The sequence below is a fragment of the Musa acuminata genome, chromosome BXJ3-1, assembly GCF_036884655.1.
Source record: "Musa acuminata AAA Group cultivar baxijiao chromosome BXJ3-1, Cavendish_Baxijiao_AAA, whole genome shotgun sequence".
NCBI lineage: Eukaryota > Viridiplantae > Streptophyta > Magnoliopsida > Zingiberales > Musaceae > Musa > Musa acuminata.
In genome coordinates, this window is record NC_088349.1 from 22,968,227 (window position 1) to 22,986,977 (window position 18,751).

Genomic DNA, 18,751 nt, shown 5'->3' on the forward strand with positions numbered 1-18,751 from the left:
GGTATCATGACATTAACTCATAATTTTTCCTTATTATAGTTGAACCTTATTTTATTATTATTATTATTATTATTATTATTATTATTATTATTTCTATGCAATGAGAGATTAAACCAAAAGTATGCATTATTTTCTTGCTATAATAATAAGATTGAATTTGTTTCTAATATCAATGAATTTTTATTTATTATTGCAATAAAAAATGACATATCCCTAGTGAATTTAAAAAAATATAGAATTTTTTATCATCTATCTTGAGCACCAGGCTTTTATTTAAAGGCATACCTACAAGGAAGAAAATCTAGTTTTTTTGGTACTATTAATTTTGAATCCTTTAAGATTAGAATTTTATTTCTTCCCCCTTAAGTTCGTAAGCTTTTAAATGACATATGGTCACTTTTAGAACCCAAACTAATATTTTATGTGACGATGAACTTTTTTTTTTTCCCCCTTGAATTGTAAGAGTGAACATAGTTCCCATTTTTACCACAAAAAATTACACTTATGTTTGAAGATATATTTGCATGTAGAGTTGATCCTTTAGTCCCATAGTAAAAGTTATTTGATGTAAAACCACTTTCCTTTTTTTATAAATAAATGTTATATTTCTGATTTCAAGATTTTCCAAGGCTTATAAAGAGAGTTCATTTTGCTTTTGAAGTGAGCTTATATTTCCTATTTCAAGCTTTCCCAAGGTTTATAACAAGAGTTCATTTTGCTTTTGAAGTGAGCTTATTAACCCATCATTGTCAATTGAATCTTCATATTTTTCTTGTTCATCTCATGTAGATTCTTTTTTGCTATTTTCTAGGGTATGTTATTATAATGGCTTTTGATGTAGTTCTTTTATGTTCAAGATAAGATGATCTTAATTCTTCATAATCATTGAACAAGCAATGACTTAAATCATCACCATCTACACTTATCACAATCTACTCTTAAGATACCTAAATTCTTTTATTATAAAATAATATGATTTTACTGAACTATATTTTTTTATCAATTTTTGTATTTCATCATATAATTTTTTAAAAAGTTTCAAGTAACTTAACAAAGTCTCAAAAGTGTTAATTATGTCACCGTCGAAAAAGATAAGGGTATGATTGACAACTAATTGTTCTTCTAATTCTAATTCTAATTCTAATTCTAATTGAGCAACTTCATCTCATAGGTTAATAAATATGAGTTGTTTTAATCAAAGATTACATAATTTCATAGTTTGTCAAATTACTGTTACCTCCATAATTGATATTATCATATCAAAATTAGAGACAAATTTAATCCACTAGCAATATTCATAAACTAGGTGTACTTGTCACCAGTGGATCCATTTGACTTCATTTTTAAATGTTCTCAAACTCTTCTGGTCTATTATTGTTCTAATGTGTAACTTCAACATGAGTCATGAAAAAAGGAGCTATTTTATTGAGTTTAGTGATTTTTTTTTTTTTATGAACCAAACAAAAGCATTCGATGAGAACATTTATTTTTCAAGATCATACGATTCATGCATGAGGTTAATTAATTTTAAAATCCAAGCTCAATAATATTTCACAAATGACAAAAAACATATGAAACAACATAAAAATTTTATTTTAGTTTTGTGATAAATGCCAATTCATCCTATTGAATATAGAAAGATGTATAATAGAGTTTGCTTAAAAAATCATTATTTTTCCTTTTATATTAACCTAATTAAGAGAAGCTTATCTTGATGATAGCACCGACAAGGGGAATAAATAAAATATAAATTTAAAAAATTTTGTAAATAAATTCAAAACAAAAACACATAAGCCATAAAGAGAGAGACACAAAACCTTTCTATAATTGTTTGGTATTTCATCTACCTACCTTCACTCTTAAGTCCTTCTCTAGCAAGTATCCGAAACATAGCATAACGAACTCAAATAATTCATTTATCATCGCGAGGGTCACATCATTTTTTTATTCTCTTTTATACGTTAGTGATCTCAGTAGCCACACACTCTTTATCGATCCCATCTTACAATTTATCTATAAAACATCTTATTATTTCTTTGAAGTTGAAAAGATTTTTATCACACAAGGTGATTCTCACTCAAACACTAATACAAATACGTAAAAGATTTGTTAAATTAGACAAACTCATATCCACTTTAATATCACTACGAGGGATCGGTCTTTTGTTAGTATATGCATTACACAATCTATTCATTACATGACAAAATATTTCATATTCTATTAATAAATTTGTTCGATTTATATATAATCCTATAGAGGTAGGATGAGTTACATTACAAACGACTACTATGATATTACATTATGAAGTATATATTTGTGATATATCCATCATGGCTAACCTTTTAATTTTTACATTCCTTCCAAATTAAAATGATTTTAATCTAACCATATCATATATTATGTATGTATCTATGTATCTATGTACATATGTATCTAATCCTATTTTTCTATACTCTAAAAATAAAAAAAACTAAAGCACAATATATTTCGATAATATATTGGTACTGCGTGTGGAACATATAGCTATTGCCTATCATTTTTGTTTGGAACAAAGGTATCAAGTGGGGCCCACTTAAAGTAGGCACCTCATATTTTGTAATTAATTGGTCGATATATTTATAAAGTCTCCAATCATAGTATGATTTTATAAGAATATATTATTTCAAATCAAATCTTACCATGAGAAATCATATAAAGAATTAATACCACAAATATTACTTTCTTATTATTATTACAAAGGATTATTTACATATATATATATTTTAATTCGGTAAAAGATTTATTTAGTGGATCCTAAATAGCTGGAAACAAAAATATATAAGTGAACAATCTCACCGAGCCTTTTTATTTCTTCTAAACCTCGTAGCTCTGTGGCTTCGAATAGCAGCAGTGTCTCCTCCTCTTCACGTTTGCCTTAGGCCGGCCATCGTTCTTTTAGCTCTAACCAGACGACCAGCGTACAGAGCTCCGCCGGCAGCATGAGCGGTGCGACCATGTCGACGCTATACGCCATGATCATGTTTAACGTCATCGGCACGGTGAACCAGCTGCCGGCCATGTTCTACAATTTGTACCGACTCTTCATGCTGTGGTGGTTCAACGAGGTGCATATCATCATCCCCAGGGAAGGCCGGGAGACATTCACCACCAACGGCTTCTACTTCAGCGTGGAGACCTATCTCAACACCATGTCCTCCGATACCGCTCTCCGGTTGAAGTCCGCCACCGACCCCACCGGCCGCCGTCTCATGTTCACCATGGACACTGATGAGACGATAACCGATGTGTTCGTGCCGGATGAGGGTAACAAGGGAAAAGGTAAGGCGATCAAGGTCAAGTGGAGTTACCATCGCCAGCAAATCAGGAGAGGAGATGCAGGGACCACGCAGAAGAAGTTGTATAAGCTCACGCTCGGTGCCCGACAATGGCGACAGGTGGGGAAGCAATACCTTTCTCATGTCATGAGGACGAGCCACGAGGCGGTGGCAAAGAACCGAGAACGGATGATGTTCACCAACTCCGCGCGCAGAGATGAGCTGTGGGAACAGGTGCACGTACTAATCCATCTCCGGTAATATAAATCATGTCAAGAATTATGTAGATCACCAAGTAGCATCGACGCAGGCGATGTTGGAGCACCCGGCGAGTTTTGCAATGCTGGCTATGGAGCCTAAGAAGAAGCAAGAGATCATCGACGACCTGGAGACCTTCAGCAAGAGCCAAGACTACTATGCCAAGATCGGCAAGGCATGGAAGCGCGGCTACCTTCTCTATGGTCCACCGGGCACCGGCAAGTCCACCATGATCGGATGCATGGCCAACTTCCTCAACTACGATGTCTACGACATCGACCTCACCACCGTCAAGGACAACACTGAGCTCCGCCACCTCATCGTGAACACTGGCAGCAAGTCCATCATCGTGATCGAGGACATCGACTGTTCCCTCCATCTCTCTGGCGCCCGAGAAGCAAAAAAGAGCAACCAGGGAAACAAAGAGAGCGTCGACGAGGAGAAGGGTGATGAGGGGAAGAGCAAAGCGACGTTCTCGGGGCCGTTGAATTTTATCGACGGTCAAAAGAAGGGTGAGGGGACGAGCAAAGTGACGCTCTCGGGGCTGTTGAATTCCATCGACGGTCTGTGGTCTGCATGCGGAGGCGAGCGTCTTATCGTGTTCACGACGAACCACGTGGAGGAACTCGACCCAGCTTTGATAAGAAGGGGGAGGATGGACGTACACATCGAGCTTGGCTACTGCGGTTTCGAGGCGTTCAAGGTTCTTGCTAAGAATTACTTGGAAGTGGAGGAGCACCCGTTGTTCGAGAAGGTGAAGGACCTGCTGGAGATGGTGAACATCTCACCGGCGGAGGTTGCGGAGTCGCTGATGCCCAAGAATCTACGCGACGAGGACAAGGCAAGCCAGTGTCTGAGGGATTTGGTTCGAACACTGGACCAAAAAAAACAGGAAGAGGACGGAGGAAAGGGGAAGAAGGAGACGCAAGTGAAGCAGTAGGAAGAGCACTAGAGGCTGCTTACCTTATCCTCCTCCTCCTCCTCTAGTGGTGGTCCTTTAGTTAATGGTTTTTGCGATGTTTCAGAAGAGCTTTCGTGTTGGAATATAAAAATGAGTCATGACACCCATTGTATCGTGGAGTTGTGTGTGATGGATGGTGGGTGGATTTCCCATGACACGAAGATAAAAAAAAAAAAGATCAAATGAGAAAGACTGTCTCGTATTAGATGCAAAGTACTTGCAAAAATAAGTTGAAGTGAGGGAGATAGATTCAAAGGAAGTCCCTCATCTTTTAATAGACCACTTTGAACCATAATTTGTAATGTCAACCCTGATATGTCTTCTCTTGATAATATATATGAATCCAGAAAATAACATGACCAGTAACTAAACTACTAGCTTCATTCTGTTGTGACACTGTCCTACGCTTCTACCATTTCATTTCTCTTTGCATCACTTCCCCCCTTTTATGTTTGCTTTTGTTCCCCCCAAAGAAACAAGTTTCGAATCCAACGAGGAAAAGAACAACATTTTGTAGAGATGACTAAACCGACCCACATGGGCAAAGGACCAATAGCAACAACGACAGCAGAAATGCCGAAAACATGAAGATTACGTATATCACCTAAGATCGATGACATGTTTGAGAGTGCAATCAGGTACTATAAGCAACATATGCAAAGCAAAAAAAAATGTCAACTGCTTATTCATACCCAGCAGTATATGACTAGCTTATAAATTGTGCAGGCAACAAGCAGAAACATGGTCTCACATACCCTCCTGGGCCACAGTTGTCTGAAGTGGCAAAGAACTTTCGACTTCTTTAGTTTCTGAAGCCCTCTGCGCAACCACCTTGGACATTCCAAACATCTGAAGATGCAAGTAAAGAGGTTATGGACAAATTCATATTCCAATCGGTGGACGTGAAGCATGTATGCGTGGTCTTTCTGCTGACCTTTTGAATAGTCTTCTTGAAGCAACTCTTATGCTCATCCATCGAAGCATGAATGAATTCATCAATGTGGTCTCTCAGATCCTCCATGAAACTGGCATCATCTGATTTCTTCTTTCGACATGAGGCCATGGCTGGATCAACTGATGGTGACTCTTTGGATTTAGTTTTTTGTGCTTCCATCTTGAGATTAAGGATCTAGTGAAAAATTCCTCTGCACAGTAGATGGGTTACTATAATATACATATTATACAAGATAAAGCAGAAAATACAAAATGTAATATCTCTTAATATTCATGCAGAATTATCATTCCTCATTTCTAATGTAGAACGTATCATAAGGCTAAACAACAAAATATGCAAGAGTTACAACAAGACTTGGATAACATGCTCAGACTTCTTCGAGTTATGATATTCTCTTTGGTCAGTTCTGCAGTGGGTTTACAGGAAATACATAAGAAGTGAAGCTAGTCTATCTCTTGCTCCATCGAGAAAAAGAGAACACGTTACCACAACCATTGATGAAGAGACATCGTAGATGAACAAGGCATTGAAGACCCACAGTTTAACAGCCAATTTAAGAATTTTGACATGGCTTAGAGACATACATTTCTATTAGAATTTCGGAATACATAAACTCAAACCATAAATACATATGCAGCCTGGCTTACTCTGCAAAGTTGTTCAACAAAAGCTGCAAATATAGTAGTTTTGGTTTATACAAGTTCCATAGAACAAAGCATGGGCTGCCTGAAATTCCCATAATATTGATCATGTTTCTTCATCCCTTTCATCATCTGTTGTGAGTGAAATAAGGTACATCACACAAATAAATACAAAACTAGTTCACGTTTGCAATATTTTTGGTTTAGAGTACAGTTGGGTTTCTCCAAGTTTGCATAGTCTCATTTAATCTTAGTTTAGTTTGTATTTTTTAAACCTAGGCAGCTACGTTTTTCTTTTTTTTGAAAGGAAAAGGAAACTACATTAACTTACTGAGCAAATACAAAAATATGAACTTGCAGATCCTCTGCAGCATACAAAAAGTGAGAACTGTGTTTTCTGCCAAAAAGTGAGAACCTGTTGTCATTTGAAGAGACAATAGGTACAAAGCTAAGTTTCTTGGACTAACCAACAACATGAATAACAAGTAACCATTGATCGATTATTACATTTATTTGTGATATTAAAGTCTAAACTACCCTCAATTAAGATGTTCAAGAAGAGTTCAGAATGGCATAAATATTCTGAATAATACACTATAGGTGATTCCTCAAGCTCTCTAATTGGAACAAGTTAGATCGAGCATTTACTTGCAAATAATTACCATCACCTTCGCTGAAATGTCTATCCTTTTTTTACTCAATCCAGTATTTTGCATCATGTCACTTTTACCAATATCTTTCTTGTTTTTTTAATAAATTTTCACTTGGCTATTCGATCTCTATTTCATGTGCCTTCTACATTCTGATACCAACTATTGAATGATTGATTACAGCTCGTCACAAATCTGAAGTTCATTGTGTCATGTTCACAAACCACAAGTGCAACCTCACACATGATAAGTTGAATAGATGATTCTAAGAATCATAAGATGATTCACTGCATCACACATGATAAATTGTCTAAGCAATTTTTGTCCCTCTAGTTTGGATTTAGCCTTAGTGTCCAAGTCAAAAGGCTCTATGATTAATTTTAATGTCTTATTACCTTGACATATGCAATCTAAACATGATGCCATCATAAGAAGAGTAAGATAAAAACTTAACCTAAAATATAAGCAAGCAGACATCTAAATCATAAGGTAACTTTAGTGAGAATGTGTGAGTTAAATGGTCAAAATAAAATGCTGTCTTTGGTGAATCATTGAATCCTGATATTTTAGAATTTTGGTTTCATTAAAGCTTAAAATGCTTTTTCTCTTTACCCTGAACCTAGTATTTTAGAAATAAATTCAGCAACCGGCTAAAATGATCCATCATTTCTCCATTGTTATGAATGCTGTCCTATGATAACTACAAATGATTCAACCAAAGTTTGCTCCATGAGTTCTCTTTAAGTTTGCTATCCTTTATCTATTGATGACCAGATATCCAAGTCCGGATCATAACAAATGGATAGGCCTCAAACAAGGATAATGTACTTTCATAATGAACATATGTCAAGCTTGAGAATTTGCAATTGACATCAAAGGAATTAGAAAAACAACATCATCCAAGAAAAGAAATAGAAAGAAAAGGCAAAGTGAGTTTACCACCATTATTTTTCATGTAGAATCAAAGGGATTATATGAAAATCACAACACATAAAACCTTCTTGGCACGAAATAACCCGCACCAGACAATTACGCACACATCCTAGCTCATGCAAATGAACAGAAATACTCCACTGCTAAGAGAAAATAAGCGGTGGAGCATGTATAACCACAACAGCTTTAAGATCAAGGCAAAGGATGCTATAGATTTTAGCTCTTCTGACAGTCGGATGCACTAAATTCCATCAGAAAACGAGCAAAGAACACTAATACCAGTCTCTTACTCCAATAGTATCACTTCTTGCGAAATGATAACCTTCTAAAAAAATTATTTGTTCCCGTAACATTCTCAATAACTAAAACAAGTTCCAAGTTGATCGAAGGATGATCAGCTGATCCAACATCTTGCAAGTCCAAGGAACACCCCAAAATCTTGTAGCAGTTTTGCCGTTGCTGCATCTAACATCAAAGAACCCAATTCCAGAGCCCCTCCACTATCACTAGTCTCGAGGAAGTACGAACGCAAGGTATGCACATAAATGAATCGTAAATAAACTTCGTATCGTTTAGCTCTCAGGTAAGGCTAAAATTAGGGCATTTTCCTTCACACAACTAAAGCTCAACTTTCTGCAGGCATTAACAGTCGAAATCATAAATCTAAAGAAACCAATGAATGAAACAACGGTAAGACCGTCCTAATCGTTCTGTCTTCCCCATAAACACGCATTTTCTGCAGGCATTCTCAAACATATAACACCAATGACGGATCAAGAAACATGTTATATGCGCAAGAAAAACCGAAAAAGTAGAGATCAGATGCCCGTATACACCTGTGGAGAGCGGGCAGGTGATGAGGAGGCGACGAAGATGAGATCGCTGTGACGTGATTTGATTCTTATAGAAGAAAGTTCGGCTTGTTTGTGGTCTTGAGGAACAAGGCACAGCGAGGAGGGTTCTGGATTGAGAAAGACACTTCCACTCGTTTACCTATTACTCAATTTAAGACCTTCACTGTTATTATACTTATGCAAGGATTTCGCGTGGGACCTACGTATAGCAGTCGACAGGGGTATGATCAGAACCAGAAGTTCGTTTCATATTTATTTTATTTATTTATTTATTTGATTCAAGGAAGAGGATATAAACACGGGTCGGATTTATGATGACCCGTTAAAATCTGGATCCGGGTCAAGTTTTGAGAAGGGGATATGAGAATATGAACAAACACCCGACTTCATTCTTTGCCGGGTTAGGAGAAGGGGATGTGAACGCGGATCTGCGATCCGTTAAAGATCCGACTTGAACTGGTGATCCTCTAATGGGCTATGCACCATTTTTTTTTTGAATTCAAACTTGTACCCGAATCCAATTGAGGTAAAATAATAATAATAATAATAACCCGATTTAACTATTTGTGTTATCATCACTATATAGTTTTTTAGTTATTGGGCCCTTAACGAGTTATGGCCAAATTGAATCCAAATTAAGCCCAATAGACGTCCTTTTAAGTTTTAAGTTCAACGCCGCAGGAGCAATTAGGGCAAACAATAAAGCGAAGGGGTTTGACGGGACAGCGCTGCCACTCGCTTTTGTCCTCCTGTTCGATCGATCGACCGGCGGAGGAAGCAGCCATGGTAGGCGGAACTCCTTCTCCAATCTTTTGTGTTGTTGCATCTCTGTTTGTTTCGTGGCTGAATCGCTTCTGTCTGCTTGAGTCAGAGCACGGAGGCGGTGAACCCTAAGGCGTATCCCCTGGCTGACGCCCAGCTGACCATCACCATCCTCGACCTCATCCAGCAGGCCGCCAACTACAAGCAGCTCAAGAAAGGCGCCAATGAAGGTTTCCTCTTTCACCAGTATCATCTTCTTCTTTTCTCTCCCTCTTTTGCGGTAGTAGTAGTCGTTGCTTTTCGCCTTCAAAATCGGACCTTTTCCGATTTCTCCTTTGTCTTTTGTTGGGATGTTGATCCATGTGCTTGCATCTGCTTCGTGGTGCCTTGGATGACTGACAGCGGTTACTTTTTCTTGAAAAACATCTTGTTTTAGCTACCAAGACTCTGAACCGAGGAATATCGGAGTTCGTGGTGATGGCGGCAGACACGGAGCCGCTCGAGATCCTCCTTCATCTCCCATTGCTTGCTGAGGACAAGGTATGGTTTCTCTTCAGCGCTTGGTGGTAACTAGAAACTAAATTGAGTTGATGAGCAGGTGTTAGGTGTTCAGTGTAGCAGAATAGAGTTTGTTGAATTAATATGATGCATTAGCATGTGTATTAATCCTAACGTCGGTTCCAGATGTATGTTTGGAACCTTTTTGATTGTTTTAATGTGGAATTTATTCAAAAGTTAGATGCCTGAACAACTTTTGAAGCGCATGATTAAGAATCTGGGTTCAAGAAAGTCTCGCGCAATGCTTTGGTTAGAACTAATGAGCTCATATGGGATGATGGAACATTTAAAAATTAATGTTATGATACCAACATTAGGGTTTTAAAAACCATGTTGAGATTTTTTTTTTTTCTCATCAGATGTTGCTACAGCCAGTACTCTTTATATTAATCATGTGGTTGGTAGACAATAAAACAACTGGACAATTCACTATATATAGGTTGAATACCTTTATTGAAGTCTCAGGATTTTGAGGGTAAATGAACTTTGATAATGTATTTGGATTAAATCTTTTTCATTCCTGGACAGATGAATTGGGGAAATGTTTATTTGCACGAGTTCATGACGATCATTTTTTCAAAAATTATCTAGGTAGTGGAATATAATGACATCATATTTCAACCCCAAGGGTTCCAGTTGCAGCACTTGTTGCTTCCATCATCATCATCACCAACTCAGGAAGGGTGCTATGTTTACTCATTCTATTTAAGTTTAAAAAGTTTTCAAAATCCAAGCTTTTGTCTCAAATCCAAATTTCCTTTACTTATAGCATTTCGGCTTGTAAATGTGGAAGGACAGTCATACACTGCTTTGTGAATGGTCTACCTTGTTAATGTATTTGTCCAACTGCACACTTATCCTTTGGCACAAAAATATTCCTGGGTAAGAATTCTAGGTTTGATATCATCTGATAAATGCATGAAAAATTATATTAACTGTTTGACATGGATTAAATTCTCTTTGTCCTCAAGGCACTGCATTTAGAAGATACTCACCTTTGTGGCACTTGTTGCCGGTTCTAAGTGCATATTAGGATCATATAGTGGAACTACTGTTTCCTAATCATTGCTTCTAACCGCTTAGCAAGTCGTGGTGGAACAGCTTTTCTCTGGGTTAATAGCAGTAATATCCTACAAAATTCTATGTTGTAAATATTATTTTTTATTAAAATTTTGTGGTGGATGTCTTTCTTTAGTATCAACATAGAACAGATAAGATTTTGCAATTTCAATGTGTTGATTACATGTTGAATGAAAATTTTCATTAGGCCAAGGCCCTCAGTAAATTATTCTGCTATATCTAAATTTTTAAGTGTCACCTGCAAATACTGCTATCCCTAAATTTAATTTTCACTTTTCCCTGATGCCAGAATGTGCCATACGTATTTGTTCCTTCCAAACAAGCACTTGGTCGGGCTTGTGGAGTTACAAGGCCTGTGATTGCTTGTTCTGTGACTAGCAACGAAGGTAGCCAGTTGAAATCCCAAATACAGCAACTCAAGGTGAACTTTCTCACTAACTTTTTAGCCTGTTTTCAGTGACCCCCCTTATTTCTTGTTTTCCCCTTAGCTTGTGCATGAATCTTACCTTTTCCTTGTACCATCGTGCATTCCCTTTTAGCTTTATTTTGGCACTTCAGCACTAAGTTGCTCTCATCGGACTGCAGGATGCTATTGAGAAGCTGCTCATATAGACGATCAATTTTCAGCATGATAGGCTTCCTATGAGAGTTTCAAGGAGGCGTGGACTGATGTAGGCCTCATTTTATTAGAGCGCGGAGTACGATGTGATTTAATAGTGCTAAGGTTATGAAAACTACCTTTCCCATTACCATCCGGTCACTTGTTTTAGTCTTGGAAATGCTAGTAACTAAAACAAGGCAGAAAATTACATGACTACTGTTGGTTTCTTAATAATCTTCTAGTGCTGCTAAATGCTAATCACTTTATGGATATTCCTTTTCGAGGATATGTTATTTGGTGCTTCCCTAGCTATACCTTCTTCATTGGTCCTCTGTGAGCCCAGGTGATCAAGGTCCAATGCATTGGTTGGTGATCAAAGATATAAGCCATTATAAGCAATCTCTTGCCAATAGCCTCGTGCAGGATTAGTCATGTGTTGGGCTATGCTGCTTTGTGATAGCTTTCATTACTAGGGTACATCCTCATCTTTATTCCTCTTTTAAGTCAAGGATTAAGGAAAGTCCAGTATGAATCGAGATAACTGCAGAATAAAACAAGGTGATCAAGGAAGAATGATTAAGCTCAGGGGTGTTTCTAACCAATCCCATGGGTTACGTTTCACTCTTCCGGTGCAAATGGGTAAAATATGTCAATTCAAGAGCTTGCACTTGTCTCGAAGCACGTGGGAGTGGAATCATAACACACAAAAGAAGTTGAATAAACGTTACGATAACACGTTGACGGGTTCAAAAGATGACGGCCACAATCTTTTGATTACATCAGTCATGCTAACCTGCATGGTTTGACCCTTTTTTTTTTGCTTTTCTTTTTGCCTAATCCTCCCATGTCGAATGGATTATGGACGAGATAGAATATTAACTCGATAATATCAATTTTTTGCCCCAATTGGTGAGTGCTTCAGACCAGGTTCAGGACAATAGATGTTCTTGGCAACCGTTAATGATTTAATAAACAAGCCGAAAAAAATCTTTAATACCTAAACATTCATAAGCTCGCTTCCCAAAAAAAAAATCTCTCCATTCATGACAATCTTTCTCTCGGCTAGCAATGTGCTAAAAGTAAAAAAAATAGCAAAATTAACTTGCCAATGTGAAATATGAGGAGAGTCAGCGTAGATAGTGTTAATCATTATCAATAAAGAGATTTAAATTCTAATTACGTAGACAGATATTGTTTCTGTGGTTCCAATCCTAATTATACCAAGATTAAAGGGAACAAGGTTACTTTTGTGCCAATGTTGAAAGTTTTGCGGACATATTATGATGAATCTTCTTCTTTAACTATAGCTAGATATGGGCATTTTATTCTTGCAATCCAGTAATTCAATAAGATCCAACTTGAATCAATTAATAAAAGCATCATTTGGCTTTCCTTTTGGCATCAATTAATATCATTTTTCTTTTGCTTGTATATGATTTTGTGGACAAAGAGGAATCAATATTATTGCAAAATATTTCAACCAATCCAAGGTTTTGTATTGATTACAGAAGGCCATCAGGAGTTATCAATGAATCTATTTCAGGTGGATTAGTAGTAAAACATAAGCGACAAAATATTAGCCAAATCATTTCCACAACAATTATATGTCCACATTTAAATCAAGTTGCATATCACTTGCCATTTAATTACCCTAAGGAAATATGCAAATATATATACGAGTGAATTCTTGATGCTTCTAATGGTAATGTTAACAGTTGTTATTATTACAACAGATGCATGCATGCTAATTATTGGGGTTAATTCCTTTGACGGAAACACACTTACAGTTGATCCTCAGCTGTATTCAAGTTGGCATCTCCAAGACCGTTGCCGAAATGTGTCTGCTGCAGGTGAGGGATGAAGTCCACATTTAGAGGACAAATATCTGCAATAAAAGGTAACACACGTAAGGAAGTTGGAGGAACGTTTAACAGTGTCATTGCTGGTGCCCAGTGACAGTCATGTTATCTCTGGATTTGCTTCCTGAAGCCATTAGAGCAAATCCAAGACAGTGGCTTAATGTTGTATCTCTGGATTTGCTTCCTGATACAAAAATTATGAAATGATGTTCATCTATGCACAGTGGCCCAACACAACATTCCAAATAATTTCAACTAGATGTCTTACCAACATCGACAATATTTGGATACTAAACGTTGCGATCATATTTATATAGAAAAATGAACCTTTGCCATTTCAGGTCTGTGAGAAGCAGTATCAGCTCTTGATGCCTTCACTTCCTTTGCTTGAATCATGTCCACTCTGATTGATCTAGTATTTCTTTGTATCATAAAACATGCTCTATGCCAGACGCAACATGTGCCATCACCCACCACCAAATGAACTCATGAAAATTGAGGGGAAATACTATCATTCTCTTGAAAGCTTAAAAAGTATGACAATTAAAATCTCACAAATTCATGAGGTTTAGACATTATTGGAAGATAACATAAAAACAGAAGAAGTTTCCAAAGTGAATCTGAGTCTTGACATTCTCCACAATGGAACACTAGACAAGAAGATTGACATTTAAGTGGTTGTCTAGTGATCAGCGTGCTTCTTCTCAAAGAGACTATCAGGACCTGGAAAATATAACGGACGTCAATAAGAATGAAAAGAAACCAAAGAGGAACGTTTATAAGAACAAAATTGCAAAGTGCAGAGTAGATGTACTGTGTACATTTGTAGTTCTTGTAACATGTATACAAAACATACAAGAAACAAATGCACCACTTGTAAATAAAAATTAGAGGAACAGATAAACACAGAAAAACATTAGAATGGTTTAAAGAGCTGGGTCCTAACTTCTAACCAATATGCTTAGCATGCAGCATAGCATAGTGCTGATATGTGAAAAATTACATAATAATATCAAATCTATGAGAAATGAGACTGGTACCTGATGTACATCATATACAACTAGATAGATTAGGGAATAAGCAAAAGGATGCCTGCCTATCGAGTCTGGACCTGCTATTGCAAAAAAATTCTAAGTTGCTACCAAGTCCAAATTGCATACCCGACATTATCTCAAGTTGCTACAAATTAAAAAGGAGTGTCAGATCTCCCATCAGCGGGGCCGGTGGATGCGTAAATTGAGTTGTCTCAGGGACAAGTGTTATTTGTTTCAAATAAAATTTCAGTCGACCACAAAAAGCCTACTAAAACATACACAAAATTGAGAGAAAGTGTTAGGAATCAAGTATGTGTTCAAGAAAAGAAGGTAGAAAGGATTCTATAAGACAGGCATCAGAAGATTATCTTAGTTACCGGGCCTTTTTCTCAGAATTAACACTGCTCAATGACTAGATGCTATAAAGCAAGCATAATTAAGAAGTGACAGAAAAATATCGTAGGGCAAAAGATCCATATAGTTGACTCAATTAGTTGGGATTTTATGGCATTCTTGTTGTACAGAAAAATATCATAGCTTGTCTCTTAAACGACATGGCAATTTAAACACAAGCACTACCTGATAAACATGTGCTAATTTACAAGAGGAAATTTATAGCCTTGAACAATTACAACCACCAATATTCTTAATAATCAATCTATATCTTAGGCTCATGTAACAAACGCATGATCTCTCCCACTTGTTATACAACCAATGCAGTGGCACACACAAAAAAGAATCTTGATTTCTCATAGTTCTTCATCCCCAAGAAATGTCTAAGAAGAACTTAATTCTTTTTTTTCCAAACAAATTACAAAAGCACCCAGCTTGAAGGACACCATAATTCACCTAAAGTAACGAAGTCTTTAGCTGTCAGATGGTAAGGTAGATGGTTTTATCATTTTAACTAACAGATGATGCCAATGCATTTCTAACTCCGAAGGAGTATTTGGTTACCGATACTCAACAGCTGGTCAACATATAAAATCAAGAATCAATAGATCTCTTTGATACACAAATTAGGGCTTTAACAACAACCGTTACACAGATTCTGTTGTCACAATCTCATCATCGGCAATATAATTCCATCGAATAAATAAATTAAAACACAACCTTAAGACACGAGAAGAATTCAACTACTGCATAATTCAACAAAATCAATCCAATTCATTCACATCGACAAAAAACACAAAAAAATTCGGGTTATGGAAAACAAACCCCAGGGGAATTCCTTGTTGCGAATGTGCAAGTAAGGATAAGCCTGCAACGAATACAAGATTAAACATGAAAATCAATTCCGACTTCGTCATCATGATCGTTACCAGAGAATCAGTAAGTATACCGGCGGTTCTTCGTGGTGGGGATGGCCCTTGGAGAGGTTATAGATGGCGAGGGTCGTGCAGGTCACGATCCCGGCATACGTTATCTTCTCCCATTTCGCGGTCTCATCTGCAACGATCGCAACAAGTAAACATCGATTCCAAGGACGAATCGGAATTAGAAGGAAAAACGAACGAAGGGAAGCTTTACGGGCGTCATCGTGGGCGGAGGCGGAGAAGCTCCTCTTGGCTGGGGCGACGGCGTTGCTCTTCGCTCCCCGGCGGAGGAGAAACGACGCCGATCGAAGGCCGGATCTCGCCATTGACGCCGCCATGTCGCTCCGTCTCCCTCTCTCCGTCTCTCTTGCTAGATTGAACGGATTTGCTTCTCCAATCATACCTGGTTTAGGTTTTAACCAATGGGATCAATCTAAACCCGAATCCGCCACATGGCCTACTAGATCCGGACCCGCTACTGAACTTCTAGATCCGAACCCCGACACCGGTGCTACCAAACCCGAACCCGTCATCTAGACCCGAGTTTGCTCACCAACAATGCGACCAATTTTATCACCGATTTTGTTTTTAATTGGGTATCCTAAATCTAAGAGTAATAATTTAATTAAGATTCATATGTTTTTATTATATAGAAAACGAGAAATTTCATTAAGCTGCTATCATATTAATTTCTTGAAGAATTCCGCTTCAATTTCTTTTCTTCGCTAATTAAAATCCTAAAATTGGTTTTTTTTTCTTTTTACTTATTTATCTCCAATTTTTATTCTTGCCGTGAAATTAACCAACATGGGTACAGTAATTAAGCACGAATATCTCAGCATATGATATCTTCCATTTCATGATTACATTTGGGAAACACATGTAAACATGTGAACTGCACAAGGATTGACGATTCCATCAACTACTCAATGGAAATTATTTTGGTCAATCTGCATCTCCGAATGTGATGATGATTTCCTGCAACAGTACGTACATGCATGGTGAAATCGATTAAGATCTGGTCCTGTGACTCAAGATTAGGGTTCCTGCTGTATACACACGGATGCTTTCTCCGACCGAGGACAACATTATATGTTTGGAGCGTACACCTGCGACAAGATCACAGAACGAACCCTTCTTCGGCACGCGAAGAACCCTAACAATGCAATCTTCTTCCAGCTTTGGGTTTGCGTGCAGATGGGAAGGGAGGTCTACAATGAACTCTCCGTAGTCATCGGTTAATCCATAGGCCCAGCTAAGCTCCCTTCTCCCTTCGGTTTTGCATGCAACTGCAACCTTGGCACCTTCAGAACACAGCCAAGTTGATGTCAGTGAATCTGTCATTTGAACGAACACGAAAGTTACAGATGTTATGTTTGTGTTGTCTAGTCATCATCATCCACTATGCTATGCTGCTTTTGTTTCCTCCCTGTGAAAGCTTGCTATGATATAGCTCTCAGATGACACAACATTTGATCTACCTGTGCAAGCATGAAGTTTGGTATAGGGGATGTGAACAATATGGACTGTTACCTAAAACTTCACTGTTTCTATAGAAGAGATTGATCAAACTTTATGCTTGTTTCACATAAACTGTAAGTAATTGAAGATGTTATGCCTTGGGAGTCTTGGGACAATCTTGTCAAAGACCTGAAATATTTTAGTGATAGATGTGATGGTAGTAAAGAAACGCAACAAGCACATGAGCGAGCGAGCGAGCGAGAGAGAGAGAGAGAGAGAGAGAGAGAGAGAGAGAGCTATTAGTTGCATCTTCCTCACCTAAGTTTCAGTGTTCAAGTTTCATCAGCAACCTCGCATCTGTACTCATGCAAAGAACACTAAGGTTACGTGAGCTTGTGGGAGGAAGCAACCTTGTGCATCGTCTTTACATTGATACACAAAGTACTAATTAGCCAGATTTACCGAACAAGATTATAGGATGGCTTGTCACAGCTTCTTCCTGAACTGATAGAAACCCTTGCTTCAGATCTACTCACCAAACATTTGATACTGACCATTCTACCTATTTGTGATTGCTGACAATTTCATTAATGATTGAGATAAAACCTCCTGAGAGCAAAAAGATCATCCTCCGAAACTACACGAGAAGAGTTGAGGAGAAGAAATAGATTGGAAAGATGGCAGAAAGATTTGAAGGAGTCGCATTAGAACAAACACATGATGATCATGTATTGATCGATATATATAGATGGAATCTAATGGCGGTGTCAGAACGCATGGGAATCAAGTAAGGCTAACCTGGGACGTTGGATGTGAAGAGGCCGGGACTTCGGTGCATGCGTGCACTGCAGAGAAGGGTTCCGGTGACGAGCACGGTGGACAGCCTCTCGTCTCCATATCCTGCAACCCGGACGAGCTCGGCGTGCGCGAGCTGCATGGCCGTGCCCTCGCTCATCACCGCGGCGCATGGGGTGGGGAAGACGAAGAGAAGAACAGCCATCAACACGGAGACGCTTTGGAATTCGTGCTTCCACACCATCCTCGTGCTCTCCCCTCGTAGTTTCTTCCTCTACTCCTTCCAAAAAGAAAGAAGGGATCACTACTACTAGTTGGCAATGCTTTCTCCCTTGCTTTGGATTTTGAGGAGGAGATCAGTCCCCACGCTGAAGGGTTGATCTTAGATGGCTGTCGACTACAGAAATGGCTTTCCTTTGATTGTAATTTACGAGAATGGCAACGGTTTGCTGGCGATGGGGATGGATGTTCTACAGCCGTACGTATGTGTAAAGACTTGAACATGCTTCTCTTTGAATGTCTCATGTTGTATTCCTATGGCGGTAATATCCATATTAAAGGACCAGTCACTTGACTTCCATCACCTGGATTTACTTAAAGGTTTTTGCAATAAGATATTTCTTCTTAGTACCTATTAGTATCTAGAAGATTTTATATTATATTATATATATATGATAAATTAAAAAAAAACTCATATATTTGATAAATTTATATAGAGC

At 37.9% G+C, this 18,751-nt stretch overlaps 5 protein-coding genes across 5 annotated transcripts; 2 read left to right on the forward strand and 3 right to left on the reverse strand.

The window, feature by feature from the left end:
- Positions 1 to 3,546: 3,546 nt before the first annotated feature.
- LOC135628771 (AAA-ATPase At3g28510-like) lies at positions 3,547 to 4,524 on the forward strand. The gene has a single exon (XM_065135673.1). The coding sequence runs from the start codon at positions 3,628 to 3,630 to the stop codon at positions 4,510 to 4,512; it is 885 nt and encodes a 294-aa protein (XP_064991745.1). The 5' UTR covers positions 3,547 to 3,627; the 3' UTR covers positions 4,513 to 4,524.
- A 583-nt stretch (positions 4,525 to 5,107) lies between these two features.
- On the reverse strand, positions 5,108 to 8,700 carry LOC135628812 (uncharacterized). The gene is made up of 3 exons (XM_065135731.1): positions 8,549 to 8,700; positions 5,468 to 5,678; positions 5,108 to 5,382 (listed from the first exon to the last, which is right to left on the reverse strand). Exons 2-3 carry the CDS (start codon positions 5,645 to 5,647, stop codon positions 5,281 to 5,283), a joined length of 282 nt encoding a protein of 93 aa, XP_064991803.1. The 5' UTR covers positions 5,648 to 5,678; positions 8,549 to 8,700; the 3' UTR covers positions 5,108 to 5,280.
- Positions 8,701 to 9,219: 519 nt separating this feature from the next.
- LOC135628890 (uncharacterized) lies at positions 9,220 to 11,801 on the forward strand. Its single transcript, XM_065135847.1, has 5 exons — positions 9,220 to 9,352; positions 9,438 to 9,558; positions 9,765 to 9,868; positions 11,256 to 11,387; positions 11,552 to 11,801. Exons 1-5 carry the CDS (start codon positions 9,350 to 9,352, stop codon positions 11,576 to 11,578), a joined length of 387 nt encoding a protein of 128 aa, XP_064991919.1. The 5' UTR covers positions 9,220 to 9,349; the 3' UTR covers positions 11,579 to 11,801.
- A 2,120-nt stretch (positions 11,802 to 13,921) lies between these two features.
- On the reverse strand, positions 13,922 to 16,169 carry LOC135628536 (cytochrome c oxidase subunit 6a, mitochondrial-like). Its single transcript, XM_065135260.1, has 4 exons — positions 15,991 to 16,169; positions 15,803 to 15,909; positions 15,679 to 15,721; positions 13,922 to 14,149 (listed from the first exon to the last, which is right to left on the reverse strand). Exons 1-4 carry the CDS (start codon positions 16,112 to 16,114, stop codon positions 14,109 to 14,111), a joined length of 315 nt encoding a protein of 104 aa, XP_064991332.1. The 5' UTR covers positions 16,115 to 16,169; the 3' UTR covers positions 13,922 to 14,108.
- Positions 16,170 to 16,609: 440 nt separating this feature from the next.
- LOC135628510 (uncharacterized) lies at positions 16,610 to 18,405 on the reverse strand. The gene is made up of 2 exons (XM_065135208.1): positions 18,036 to 18,405; positions 16,610 to 17,080 (listed from the first exon to the last, which is right to left on the reverse strand). Exons 1-2 carry the CDS (start codon positions 18,274 to 18,276, stop codon positions 16,788 to 16,790), a joined length of 534 nt encoding a protein of 177 aa, XP_064991280.1. The 5' UTR covers positions 18,277 to 18,405; the 3' UTR covers positions 16,610 to 16,787.
- Between the last annotated feature and the right edge of the window lie 346 nt (positions 18,406 to 18,751).